The sequence below is a fragment of the Piliocolobus tephrosceles genome, chromosome 11, assembly GCF_002776525.5.
Source record: "Piliocolobus tephrosceles isolate RC106 chromosome 11, ASM277652v3, whole genome shotgun sequence".
Taxonomy (NCBI): domain Eukaryota; kingdom Metazoa; phylum Chordata; class Mammalia; order Primates; family Cercopithecidae; genus Piliocolobus; species Piliocolobus tephrosceles.
This window is the reverse complement of record NC_045444.1, coordinates 55,870,295-55,885,046: the sequence shown is the minus strand read 5'-3', so window position 1 is coordinate 55,885,046 and position 14,752 is coordinate 55,870,295. Positions and strand designations below refer to the sequence as shown.

The window sequence follows — 14,752 nt, the reverse complement described above, 5'->3', positions numbered from 1 at the left end:
AGTTGCTGAAGTGAAAAAAAAAATTTTTTTTTTTTTTTTGAGATGGAGCCTTGCTCTGTTGCCCAGACTGGAGGGCAGTGGTGCAATCTCCGCTCACTGCAACCTCTGCCTCACAGAGTCAAGTGATTCTCCTGCCTCAGCCTCCCGAGTAGCTGGGATTACAAGTGCACACCACCATGCCCAGCTAATTTTTGTATTTTTAGTAGAGACAAGGTTTTGCCAGGATGGCCAGGTGGCCACGTTGGCCAGGCTGGTCTCAAACTCCTGACCTCAAGTGATCTGCCCACCTCGGCCTCCCAAAGTGCTGGGATTACAGGCATGAGCCACTGCATTCAGCCAGCTGCTAAAATGAAATTTAAAAATAAAATCCTTGAAGTTGAACAGGTCTGTGTTAAAGTGAGACTGGATAGTTTATACGATGATCAAAACCACCTAAAAAGATGAGCTGGAATTGGGATATATACTATAAAAACATTTACTACCTGGAAAGATACATACAACTTTAAAAAATTTTTGCAACTTACCCGTAATGATTCCATGTAAGATTTATGACAATCTATATGTAATGTGTGACCACAGGTTTGTACATAAACACCTCCTTCCCAGCCAATTGATACTGCCAAGAGACATGAACTCTTCAAAATAAAAAGAAGACAAATACAATTAATTTTAAAGTATAAACATATTTAAATATTAATATGTCCACACAAACCTCTGCATAATTTTCTATTTTTATATTAATGTGAAGTTTCTATTTTTGTGGTATCAATTAATGCCTGACTAGATAGTCTTAAGACACTATCTTTAAAATTGGAATACCATGAAGTTGCAGCTCCCAAACTTCTATACTCATAATGAAAGAGAATAAATATTATGAATTAGCCTTTGTCCGCTCCATAAAATATATGCTCTCAATATTACACTATAGTTCAGTATGAACTATACTGTTGCTGAGATTAAGTATGGTACTTAATCTCTCTCTGATTTCTGACATTAACAACTTACTTCTTGAAACGCCTACTTTCCTCTGGTTTAATGCTACTCTCTCTTGGTTTTGTTCCTGCCTCTTTAACTGCTTTTCTCAGCCTTCCTTCTAAGGATCTTTTTTTCTTCACTACTCCTTCAATGTCTATTCCTCTACTCCTCAAGGTTCTATTCTCAGTGCTACTCTCTTCTCATTAAACTATTTTTCCTAGTGATTTAAGCAGTAATTCCGACTACCCCGCAAGCTTAGATCTCTTGCCTGACTGTTAGATACAAGTACTCATGCCACTCAGAAATCTCCAGTTTAATGTCCCACAGAAAATATAAAATCAATGTGCCAAAAATGTAAATTGTTAGCTTCTCCATGAATCATTTCCTTCCTCTTGGTTCAATAACTCCACAATCTATTTAGTCACCACTCAGAAAGCCAAGAGTCATTCTATATCACACTCTTACCTTCATATCACAGTATCAGTTCCCAAATCATATGGATTCTGTGTCCTAAATAACTCGTGATTTTGGTCTTTCCTCTTCTTTTCCACTACATAATATTCAAGTCTATATCCCACAGACTGGGAGAAGGGGTTCTTAAACAGTTTCTTAACTCGTCTCTTTAACTCCAATTTGTTCTCTCAATGATGTACCCTCCATACATCTTTATAAAGTATAAATCTAGTCACAAGAATAACCCAAAAACATGCCTTAATATTTACAAGGTCTTAATATAATATACAATAAAGAAGGGACCCAGACTATATAAGCAAACTATATATCCTTTCCAAATTTGTGTTTTTGTTTTTTGAGGTTTTTTTTTTTTTTGAGATTTGAGTTTCACTCTTGTTGCCCCGGCTGGAGTGCAATGGCGCAATCTTGGCTCACCACAACCTCCGCCTCCCGGATTCAAGTAATTCTCCTGCCTCAGCCTCCCGAGTAGCTGGGATTACAGGCATGCGCCACCATGCCTGGCTAATTTTGTATTTTTAGTAGAGATGGGGTTTCTCCATGTTGATCAGGCTGGTCTCACCTCAGGGAGTGAGCCACCCACCTCGGCCTCCCAAAGTACTGGGATTATAGGCATGAGCCATCATGCCTGGCTCCAGATTTGTTTTAAAGGTTTCTTTCTTTCATCTTCCCTTTCTCTTTTACATCTTCAACTTCTCTTTCATTGCTAACTCCTCCCTCTAAACTTATAAATAGGCTGAAGACTTTTTCTCCTAAAATCTCTTCCTTAGAATTTTCATCAATTGGCCTCTGTCAAATAGCATTTGGGTCTAAACTTGAATTCATTTTCTACAATCTACAGTAAATAGATGGGCAGGCCAGAGCAATGTGAAAGCACAAGATCTAACAGGAGTGGCAGCATATGATGAAAGATTTGAGAGCCATCAAACAAGCATGTACTTACATGCTAAAAAACTGAGTCAATCTTTAGATTTTATTTTTATAATGTAAGATGACCAATGATCTTTAAATGATAAAGTTCCAGTATTAAATCAAGACTCTTCATGAGTATCTAAAGTTGAAAGTACTGTGTATTACATAGTACAAAATGACTTCCCAGCCAATTTAAAGATGTGAAGCAGCATAAATCAAATACAGCTGGTTAGCAGGCTTCTGTTACAAATGAGGAAAACAACAGGAGCCCTGCTCATCCTTGTTTTACATTTTGGAGCTGCTTGAAATAGAAGCAGATTTTGGTGTTAGATCATTTAGAATGATTGGTAGTCAGTTAATAAACCAACTGCTCTATTTGGCACTATACTACAAAAAGGCAATTAATCTGTATTTTTAATAAAAATGGTTAGCTTTTAAAACTGGAAACAATGAATTATTTGTCTATACAACTTTTAGATGTTTGAGTTTGACAGTCAAAAAATGCAGGATAACATTTAATAATGTGAGACTAGTATTTTAGGGAGACCTCAAGTATCCACCACTCTGCTAAGTGCCTAACACTGACATGTCACAACCTCAATAATTACTAAAACCTAATACAGTAGCTGGAGTTACCCCTTTTTACAAGAGAGGAATGATAACTTTAGTAAGATCACTAAGTTATCAGTTCAAATCCAAGTCTGTCTAACTCCAAAGGTCAGGTTCCTTCTCTCTGTTGTGTCATATTTCCCACGTGTTACACTTCCAGTTTCTACAGTGAATGCACTGTTTTACATAACTAATATTCTACATGTCAATTCTGTAAAATGCATGCATTTCATCTGAAGACAGTAGAATCTGCAGTTTAATCCTATAATCAATATCCGTGCCCACTGAGGGTCATGCTTCTGCTCTATACACTCTGGTCCAGCTACCACTCTGGTACTCTTATGTTTAGAGTAACTCAGGATGAAACCCAGTAAGCATCTACAACACACATAGCATGTGCTAGCCTCTGAATCAACATGAGGCACAGCTCTGGACCTTCAGAGGTATGTAGTCTAGGGAATATGCCATATATACATAAAACAGGTCTTATAAAAGCATACAAAAGTAATGATGTAGGAATACAAATCTCACAATCACTAACGGAAACACAACAGAGTATAACCTAACTCAGATTTCAGCTTGGAGACTTTTTATAAAAAATATTTTTTTCTAGAAATGAATAATTAATCTGGCTGCAAAAAAGAGATACCCTCCTTTTTTGCTCCCATTTATTAGATAATCTCTTTCCTCAAAATTACTATGCTCTTAGGTCTAGGTTTATTTTGATTGAATTTTTTTTTAAGTTTTCTATTTGGTGTTGGGATTCATCTTTACCTGTTTACTCTAAAGTAATTAAAAATGATAAAAATTAAAACCAGGATTATTGATAGTGGCAGGAGACAGACAAATTCCTAGTTAGACAGGGCCAGGTCCCTGGTGAAACCCAACCTTCAAACCACAGACAATTTAAAGCCTGAAAACCAGCTGCAGTTTCAGGTAGAGTTCATGACTGGAGTGAGAACTTCCTGGAAGCCTTTTAGCCAATCAAATAGTGCTGCTTTTGTCAGGTCCACACATGGACCATTCAGCACGCACTCCCCCATTCTGAGACCATAAAAACCACAGACTCAGTCACACAGGCAGCTACGTGTTTTCAGGCCCCCTCTCTTGTTGTTGAGATCTTTCCTGTCACTTGATAAAATTCTTCTCTGCCTTGCTCACTCTCTGGTGTCCATGTACTTCATTCTTCTTGGTTGTGGGACAAGAACCTACCCACCAAATAGCAGGAGCGAAAAGGGCTGTAAGACACTCCTGGCCGGCTCACAGAACTGTGGGTAACGGGAATGAAAAGAGTTGTGACACGCTCCCATTCACTGGACTATGGGTGTGAAGAGCTGCAACCTTTCTGGGGGCCCAGACCTCGGCACTCCCCAAGCAGAAGCTGTGACACTCCCTTGGGGCTCTGCGGTTGCTGATGTCTCTGAGTTTTTGGGTGCCACTGCATCCCTGTCACTTGAATGCTGGCACCCAGCCACAGAAGCTGCTTGCAGCACACCTAGCCCCACCACAGGCAGAGTTTAGAGCTGCAATGGTTGAGGGATCCAGACTAGGGAGCGAGCTTAGCATGGCCCGCCAGCCAGCCTGGGTAGAGTGAGCCCAGTGGGACCTAGCGAAGCCCAGGCAGAGGTGCCACCTAGTGAAGTGGCACCAAAAGAATCCTGTGTCATTATGACAAGAAAATAAAAGTCTAAATAAGGTGGCAGTAAATTTCTGCAAAAGCAGAACTTAGCATCATTTCCCAATTTTCCTTGAAAATAAAATATTTATTGGTCTCTGATTAATAAAGTAATATATGTATCCTGTAAAAAAAAATCCAAAGCAAGCCAGGTGCAGTGGCTCATGCCTGTAATCCCAACACTTTGGGAGGCCAAAGCGGGCGGATCACAAGGTCAAGAGATCAAGACCATACTGGCCAACATGGTGATACCCCATCTCTACTAAAAATATAAAAAATTAGCCGGGTGTGGTGGTGGGCACCTGTAGTCCCAGCTACTCAGAAGGCTGAGGCAGGGGAATCATTTGAACACGGGCCCTGGGAGGGGGAGGTTGCAGTGAGCTGAGATCACACCACTGCACTCCAGCCTGGAGTCAGAGTGAGACTCCATCTCAAAAAAAAAAAAAAGTCCAAAGCAATAAAGAACAAAGTGTGAAAATGTGTGTGTGTGTGCACATACATGTATTTATACACATGCACATACACATATTGCTACAAAACAACCATAATTTCATTTTAAAGTCTCTGAAAATATATGGATGCATGACCCTTATTACCTAACCCAAACTGCCTAACAGGCCTAACCCAGCCTTCCTAAATGGGATAGCTTGAATATTTAAAACATCACTTTACATTTACCTGTATTATATGCAGAGTGACCTATATGCAGAGTGAACTCTAACCTGGTGATTACTGCATGAAAGATCATTATCAGCCCTATTTTACAGATGAGGAAATTGGGTCTCAGGCCACTTAAGGGATTTGGCCAAGCTCACATTGCTCAGAAATGGCAGAATCAGGACCAAACCCCAGTTTTTCTGGTCTAGGATTCTTTCTGATCTACACAATACCTCCCTGTTGGTCCATCGGCTCCTGTAGAAGCCACCAGAAACCTTCTTGTCAGTCTAGCATATTAAGGAACCAGACTCTACTCTGGCTCTTATCATCACTAGGTCAGTTATTATTTATTCTGATTATGTATTCTGTCTTCCACTTATCTTACTAATTTCTTCCACTTCACTGGATTTATGGGCAAGAAAGAAGTTCTATTTGGAAATCTATCCATATAATCATCTCATATAGCTAACTAAAAATGTTTTACTTTATATTTTAAGCTTATATCTTATCTTTATTTAATTCAAGACACAGTAGATTTAAAAAGCTACAATAGGAGAAAGGAAACCCCATTTGATAATCCACTCAGGAAACATCAAAAGGAATACAGAAATTTTAAAAAGACGTTAACAATGCTGCTGCTACTAAAGTTTATCTTGAAAGCCTTCAGATACTTATGAGTTCCAGAGTCCCTAAATGCAAAACACAGAAAAAAACTACCAAGTTTATAAGAAGTCATAGCAGATATGAATCAAATCCATCCTTACTTTACATTTTAAAAAGTATCAGAATGAAATTTTATTACATATCTTTAAATGAAAGTAAAAGAGGGAGGCAAAAATCTTCATACAATATTCCCACCACAATAAAAGTTTCCAAAGAGTTAATACATTAAGTCCTCACTTAATATTATCAACAGGTTCTTGGAAACTGTGACTTTAAGCAAATTATGTGGAACAAAACTAATTTAACCATAAGCTAACTGATATAAACAAGAGTTAAATTCCTACAGTGTATTTCTGATTACAAAAACATCATCATAACTTCTAAAGACCCAAAACATTTCTAATATGAAACACTTATGCAGAGTATGCATACATTTGAGAAAGGTTAACAGAAACAAGATAACAATTTACCCAGTTTTTAACAAAACAATGAGTACTGTGAGCAGTAGTGGTGATGGGTTAAATTAAGGAATAAGTGTTTGCAAAGTGAAAATTGTTAAAGAGTACTTCCTATTACCATGCAATTTAAAAACAATAACAAATATGCAGGTTCACTGAGCCCTTTCATACCACATCATTATTATGCAGTTGTATAATTATCATGTGCTTTATAAATTTTTACTTTATCATACACTTTGTAAATTTATAAATTAAAAAAATATACATGTTTTCATTATTTCATTCATTTTCCAACATTCTAGTTCACAGTCATAGGTGGCTGGAGCCTAATCCCGCAGCTCAGAGCACAAGGTAGGAACTGACCCTGGGCAGGATACCATCCCATGGCAGGACACACTCACATCCACACCCATACTCACTCACACCAGGACAATTTAGACATGCCAATTAACCTAATGTGCAGCACATCTTTGGGAGGTAGGAAGAACTGGAATACCCAGACAAAACCCATAAAGACATAGAGAGAACACACAAATTCCACACTGACATTGGCCCCGGTAGGGAATTTTTTTTTCTCATCAACATTATAACAAAACAATGTTGAAAGAAACATCATTATTTAAGGACCTGCTGTACTCATCATTCCACTTAATTGAATGTATGTATCACACAATAAACAACATTTAAAACAAAGGTATCACATTTATTACCTGAAATGTTTATTAACAGATTTCCATTTCTTTCTATCCACATATTAATTTTTTTCTAATAAACTTTCAAATTTAACATGAGAATGCCATTTTGGTAAAAGACATATAAAATTCTGGAGGGAAATAACCAACCATCAACTTGGCAGACAAAAGTACTATTTTATAAAGAGTACTTACATCCTTAAAATAACGCTGTAATAATGAAAGCCTCACATCATGAACGGCTGCACAGGTATCCCAAGGGTAAATCTGTTCCTCTTCAGTGACTGGCAACTTTTTTGGCTCAACATTGTCACGGCACTGCCCCAAAACTACATTAACAGATAAAAGCTCATTAATCAAAAATAATCAATGCCATAGATCTATAACTCCAAGAAAAGCTGAGTTATTTACCACAAGCAACTCAAATTTTTTCACTATTAGAAATTTTTAAAGACTCCTCAAAAAAGTGGTATTCTAGTTTTCTTCTACAGGCTAAATAAAGCTTCAAATATGCCAATATTTACTTTAAAAAATAACACTGAACTATGATTATAAACTCAAAATGGATGGATGGATGGATTGATGGGTTCCTAAATCTGTCCACTGAAAAAATCTAGATGATATAATTCTCTAGTATTCACAAACTTTATTTCTAAATATACTACTTCTCACTAAAAGGAAGAAGAGATCCATGGAGAAACAGCTGAGTCCAGGGTTGGGGAAAAGTGCAAGGTGACCCCAGAAGGATGTGTGATTAAAAAGAGCAAGTAAGTGTTCAAACACTGAGGGAGCAGATTTATAAGGACCTGGAGTTCTGACTGGTAAAATTTGAGAAAAGTTGAGTATTAAAAAGAATAATAATAGTAATAGATAATACAATACGTTCACTGACCCAGGCAAGGAAAATGAAATAAAAGACTAAAAGGGTGAGTAGAGTCTTAATGTATCATCCTATAGATTACCTACTACCTTACCTAAGTGATCAAACTTAATTGGCACCACCAATAATAGGACAAATTGACACAGTGGACCTCCTGATGTAATGCTATTCGAAGGAACATCACCTGTATAATACCCTTGACAAAACTGTTTAACTTCAATCTAGTAACAAGGGAATAATCACACAAATCCAGATTCTGAGATATTCTATGGAACAACCAACCTGGACTCTGAAACTTTAAAAAGGGGCTAGAGAAACTGTTCTAAATTACAGGAGAATAACAAGAAATGACAATGAAAAACAATACGTGATCTTTTATTCGATTGTGAATCAAGAAATATCTGCTATAAAAATATTACTGACTCTGACCATAAAAAAAATGTAAGTGGGTATGTGTATAAGTTAATCAGCCTGATTAATGGTAAAGTGGCATATATGTTAATTAGCTTGACTTAATCATTCCACAATGTATACATATCAAAATATCATATCACATTTATGTACCCCATAAATACATACAATTTTTATTTCTCAAGTAAATAAGAAATACAAAAAACATTGCAGGGACAACTGAGAGAATCTGAATATAAACAATATTTGATGTTACTAATGTTACATTTCTTAGGAATGATAATGGTACCATAATTATGTAAAAGAATATCCTTGGGCTGCGTGTGGTGGCTCATGCCTGTAAACCCAGCACTTTGGGAGGCCAAGGTGGACAGATCACTTGAGGCCAGGAGTTCAAGACCAGCCTGGCCAACATGACAAAACCCCATCTCTAATAAAAATACAAAATTTAGCTGGGTATGGTGGTGCATGCCTGTGATCCCAGCTACTTGAGAGGCAGAGGCATGAGAATTGCTTGAGCCTGGGAGGCTGGGGTTGCAGTGAGCCGAGATCGCACCACTGCACTCCAGCCTGAGCAACAGAAAGGGACTCTGTCTCAAAATATATATAAGAAAATTTTTAAAAAGAGTATCCTTGTTCTTAGGAGTTATATTCTAAAGTATTTACAGATAAAATACCATGATGTGTGCATCAGAAGAGCTGCTCTTTAAAAAGGGAATAATATTAGGTGTATCACTGTGGGCCCTAAGTTTTGGAGGGATTTATAACAGCAACAGAAATAACAGACAAAAGCTGATAGATGCTACCAGCTAAACATAATTACCATGATGCATAATCCTCTTAATATGCTGCTGCATTCAATTTGCTAGAATTTTGTTGAGAATTTTTGCATGTATATTCGTAAGGGATACTGGTCTACTGTATTCCTGTGTTATCTTTATCTGGCTTTGGTATCAAATCTAGCCTCATAGAATGAGTTAGGAAGTGTTCACTCCTCTTTATTTTTTGGACAAGTTTGAGAAGCACTGGTGTTAATTCTTTAAATGACTGATATAATTCACCAGCGAAGCCATCTGGTCCTGTGCTTTTCATTGTCAGATTTTTTTAAATTACTGAATCAATCTTTTTATGTGTTATAAATATGTTCAAATTTTTTATTACTTCTTGGGTCCATTTGGTAGTTTGTATATTTCTAGGAAATCATTTATTTAATCCATGTCATATAATTTTTTGGCATAAATTGGTCATAGTATTCTCCTATAATCCTTTTTATTTCCATGAGGTCTGTAGTAAAGTCAACAATTTCATTTCCAATTTTAGTTATTTGAATCTTTTTTAATGTATGCATTTACAGCTGTAAATTTCTCCATTTTCACTGCATTCTAAAGGTTTGGGTATGTTGTATTTTCATTTTCCTTCACTTCAAAGTGTTTTCTAATTTCATTTGTAATTTCTTCTTTGGCCCATTGGTTGTTTAAGAGTATGTTGTTTTAGGTTGGGTGCGGTGGCTCATGCCTGTAATCCCAGCACTTTGGGAGGTCAAGGCGGCCGGAACACAAAGTCAGGAGATCGAGATCATCCTGGCTAACACGGTGAAACACCATCTCTACTAAAAATACAAAAAATTAGCCAGGCATGGTGGCAGGCGCCTGTAGTCCCAGCTACTGGGGAGGCTGAGACAGAAGAATGGTGTGAACCCGGGAGGCAGAGCTTGCAGTGAGCCGAGACCATGCCATTGCACTCCAGCCTGGGTAACAGAGCGAGAGTCCATCTCAAAAAAAAAATAAAATAAAGAGTATGTTGTTTAACTTCCACATACTTGTGAATTTCCCAGGTTTCCTTTTGTTATTCATAGCTAGTTTCATTCCATTATGACCACAGACAATTTTTTGAATAATTTCAATCTTTTAAAATGTTATTGAGGCTTGTTTTGTGGCCTAACATATGGTCTACCTAGGATAATGTTCCATATACCATTGAGAAAAATATCTTTTCCACTGTTCTTGGGTGGAGTGTTCTATGTAAGTCTGTTAGGTCTAGTTGTTTTATAGTGTTGCTCAAGTATTCAGTTTCCTTTCTGATCTTCTGTCTAGTTGTTCTATCAATTAAAGTCTCCAACTATTATTTTAGAAGTATCTATTTCTCCCTTCAGTTCTGTCCATTTTTGCTTCATACATTGGGGGCTCTGTTGTTTGGAGCATATATGTTTATAGTATCTTCATGATGGATTGGCTGTTTATCAATATATAATATCCTTCTTTGTCTCTTGTAACAATTCTTAACTTACAGTTTATTTTGTCTCATAGTATAACCACCCCAGCTCTCTTTTGGTTACTATTTGCATGGAATCTCTTCCCATCCTTTCACTTTCAACTTATTGTGTCTCTGGATCTAAAGTGAATCTCTTACAGCATCACATTTTTAAAAATTCATTCTGTCAACCTCTGCCTCTTACCTGAGCAGTTTAATGCATTTATATTTTAAGTAATTACTAACTTCAAAAAAAATTAATTAATCCATTTTGCTATTTTCTATTTCTTCTTTAATTGATTACTGCCTTCTTTTGTAATTAATTGACTTTTCTGGTATAAAATTTTGATTCCCTTCTCTTTTCTTTTGTGTGTGTGTGTGTGTGTGTGTGTGTGTAACTTTTTTTTATAGTGTTTACCTTGGGGATTAGAATTAACATCTTCACTTTGTAACAATCAAATTTAAATATCTACTTTATTTCAGAAGTATACAAAAACTGCTCCATCCCCCTTCCCTTTATGTTTTTATCTCAATGCCTACACTCTTCCACAAACAAGAACATTATTATTTGGTTTACAAATCTAGATATGCGGTTCTATCCAGATTTGCTTTCTTTTTATTATACATATTTTTGAAGTGCTATCACGACTAACTTTGCACTTTCTGAATCTTTGCAACTTTAGACTTTCTGAATCTTTGCAAAGAATGTAGGGTTTAGTAAAAGGAAAAGACTATATAATATTGTATTCTTCTCCTATGGAGAACTGAAGCTCCCCAGATCAGTAATGCTTACAACAGTCATTCTGAGCAATAGTGAGACAGCACATAAATTAATATATTTCCATGTAGATAAATGTACTTAGAGGCCCTTAATTTGAGCAGTGTTATGAAGGGTTTCTAATCAAAAGTCTATAATTTAGCACAAATCAAATATAAAAATAAAGAGATAAAAGCACGAGACTTTTAATACATGGTTTGAAGAACATGGCAATAAAGTATCAGTGAACACTAAAAAGATCCAGAACAATAAGCACACCTAGAATCCAGACTTTTGTCTCTAAATACCATTTCCCACTAAAAAGAAACTAATGCTTCTTTGAGCAGGGCAGGAAATGTATAAGATAAATTTATTGTAACTAGCCACACCAAAAAAATGTAGAAAGACCCAAGGCTACTCTAGGCTTGTGTCAAAAGAACTCAGGAGACAATTCAAATAAGCTCTCAGTGAACAAAGATGGAAGAACATGAGCATCAACAAGAAAGTAACTACAGAGTTATGAACAGAGTTCATAATGATTAAAAACAGAGTTCATCAATGATACCTAAAAGTACTAATTATCTTTAGAAAATGATTTTTAAACCTCACTATCTCAATATTTTGAGCACCTGTAAATAAAAGGAAAGAATACTGTGTCTACCCTGCCTTTCCTGCGCAATCTGTATCTCAGAGTAACAAAAAAAAAGGTGACGAAGTAAAATTTCTTTTATGGAAGTATATGTCAGCTAATAAACGACAACCAAAAAAAAACATGAACGAGATTTGTAATCTCTGATCACCTGATGGATTTAGGCAGTAATCATCATTTGCTACTAATCTCACAGAGAGAAAACAGAGGGAACAGAGGAATATGTTAAACACCACAGCAACATTCAGAAAAATCCAAATTGGTTTTCAGTGATCCAATTTCTTTAAAAAAGTAAAATGATGGGAGGAGGGGGTAAAGATAGAGGGAGAGTGGATCTATTAATTAAAAGACCACAAAGGAACACTACAACTATAAATAAATTAAGCAAAATAAATAAATAAATAGAGACAATGGGGAAATTTTAAACACTGACTGGATGTTTGATGATATTGGAGAATGTATTTAGGACTGACTGTGGTTATGTTTAAAAAACAAGACCTTTCTTTTTAACAGAAACACTGAAATTTTTACAGATGAAATTATACAATGTCTGAAATCTGCTTCGAAATAATGCTAATAAGGAGGGAACAAATGAAATAAGATTAGCCAGAAATTAATCACTGTTGAAGATAAATGGGAACATGTGGGTTCACTTTGCACATCTCTTTAGCATACTGTTAAAAATTTTCCATATTGAAATCTAAAAAGAAAAGAGAAGAAATGAATCAAAATAAATAAGCCCAGAGAAAAAAGGGAGAAAGTATCAGTGGGTGGATAAGGCTCAGATGGTAAAGAAGGAAACAGCTACACAATTCACCTGGTATACTACAATCATTCCTGAGATTTAATATTCTTTAATGTCAGTTTCTTTTTTTTTTTTTTTTTAATTTTTTTTAAGATAGGGTCTTACTCCATCACCCAGGCTAGAGTGCAATGGTGCAATCTCAGCTCACTGCAGCCTCGACCTCTTGGTCTCAGGCAATCCTCCCACCTTGGCCTCCTGAGTAGCTGGGACCACAGGTGCACGTCACCACACCGGTTTAATTTTACTTTTTGTAGAGACAGGGTCTTACTGTGTTGCCCAGGCTGGTCTTGAACTCCTAGACTCAAGCAATCCTCCAGCCTTGGCTTCCCAAAGTGCTGGAATTACAGGTGTGAACCACTGTGTCCTGGCAATATTAGTTTCTTATTTTTTTTTCCTTCTATCTCTAAGGGATAAGGCAGCTACAGTATAGTGGAATTGTCTAATATATATTTGTCTAGCTAACGTATACAACTGTTTAAAAGAGACTTTAAAAACTAACAGACCAAATAAACTTAAAAATATAAAATAATGAACAAATAAAAGCTTAAAACAAAAATCCCTGGAGCAGGGATTTTGTTTTGTTTCTTACTAGAACAGTGCCTGGCACCTAGGTGCTCAATAAATATCTATGAAATAAATTAATAAATAAAACAAATCATTAAGTTGATATCTATATAGTATTTAGTCAAAAAGTTGAAAGTCAATTGGCAATAATCTAATAAACTGCTTTCCTAAGAGTAGTAGAAAGGAAAAGAAGCTGTAAAAGTAGTTAATACTTCCATACATTTCCCTTTCAGTAAGCATTTCTGATTTTGACAGCTCTACTTCAATGTCCCACTAAATCAGGGTTTCCCAAATCAATTCATTTTAGGCAAGAAGAGTAACAGAATAAACGAAATTACTAGGCACCATATTGGATTCTTTTTGCTTATATTACATTACTTAACCAACACAAAAATCTTCTAAAGTCAAGAAAATAAGATATTTGGCCACAGTAAGTAAAGCAATACCATATTTGAATTCAGGGGAGTTTATAATATCTAACTCTTTCCACTTTACCATACAAATTCAGAGAGTTAACAACCTAGGAAAATATCCTCTGGAGAAATATGTAAGAATTTTATTTTCTCTTTATTTTACACATACTCCTGTTGGAAAAGGATTAAATTCATCGCAACTAGATTGTGTAAGAATTATCACTACCCTCAAAAATACTTTATTACAGAAGACAATGGACACCATTCAGATGAATCCTTCAAACTTTTAAAATTATATGTTTATAATTTATAGTAAAATTACATAGTTTAAAACTACAGACTGGTAAACATACCATTTCACAGACTGAACAAATAAAGGCAGAGCTGTCTAAATATGCCTTGTGTAATTAAAAACTAACAATATTTATGGGCTAAGGAGTTTTCCAGATCTTAGAAAAAAAAATTTTTTTTTTTTTTTTGGAGACAAGAGTCTCACTCTGTCACCCAGGCTGGAGTGCAGTGGTACAATCTCAGCTCACTGCAACCTCCACCTCCCAGGTTCCAACAATTCTCCTGCCTCAGCCTCCCGAGTAGTTTGGATTACAGGTACCTGCCACCACACCCGCCAATATTTTATATTTTTTTAGTAGAGACGGGGTTTCGCCATGTTGGCCAGGCTAGTATTGAACTCCTGACCTCAGGTGATCTGCCCACTTCAGCCTCCCAAAGTGCTGGGATTATAGATGTGAGGAACCACACCCGGCCAGAACAATTATAATTACCAAGAAAGCTGAATGCAGTTATTGGACACCTAGCATTTAAAGAAAAAAATTGTGTAACCATATAGCAAGATCTTTGTTAAGAGTTTCTTCTGGCCGGGCGCGGTGGCTCAAGCCTGTAATCCTAGCACT

At 36.3% G+C, this 14,752-nt stretch overlaps 1 protein-coding gene across 3 annotated transcripts in view; it reads right to left on the bottom strand.

The window, feature by feature from the left end:
* UBR3 (ubiquitin protein ligase E3 component n-recognin 3) overlaps positions 1–14,752 on the bottom strand; it is a 260,446-nt gene that overhangs the window by 96,623 nt on the left and 149,071 nt on the right. For all 3 annotated transcript variants that reach the window (XM_026454174.1, XM_026454176.1, XM_026454177.1), the window contains exons 26-27: positions 7,308–7,441; positions 525–635 (exon numbers count right to left, since the gene is read on the bottom strand). In XM_026454174.1, the coding sequence (XP_026309959.1) occupies positions 525–635; positions 7,308–7,441 (245 nt within the window). The remainder of the gene's footprint in view (positions 1–524; positions 636–7,307; positions 7,442–14,752) is intronic.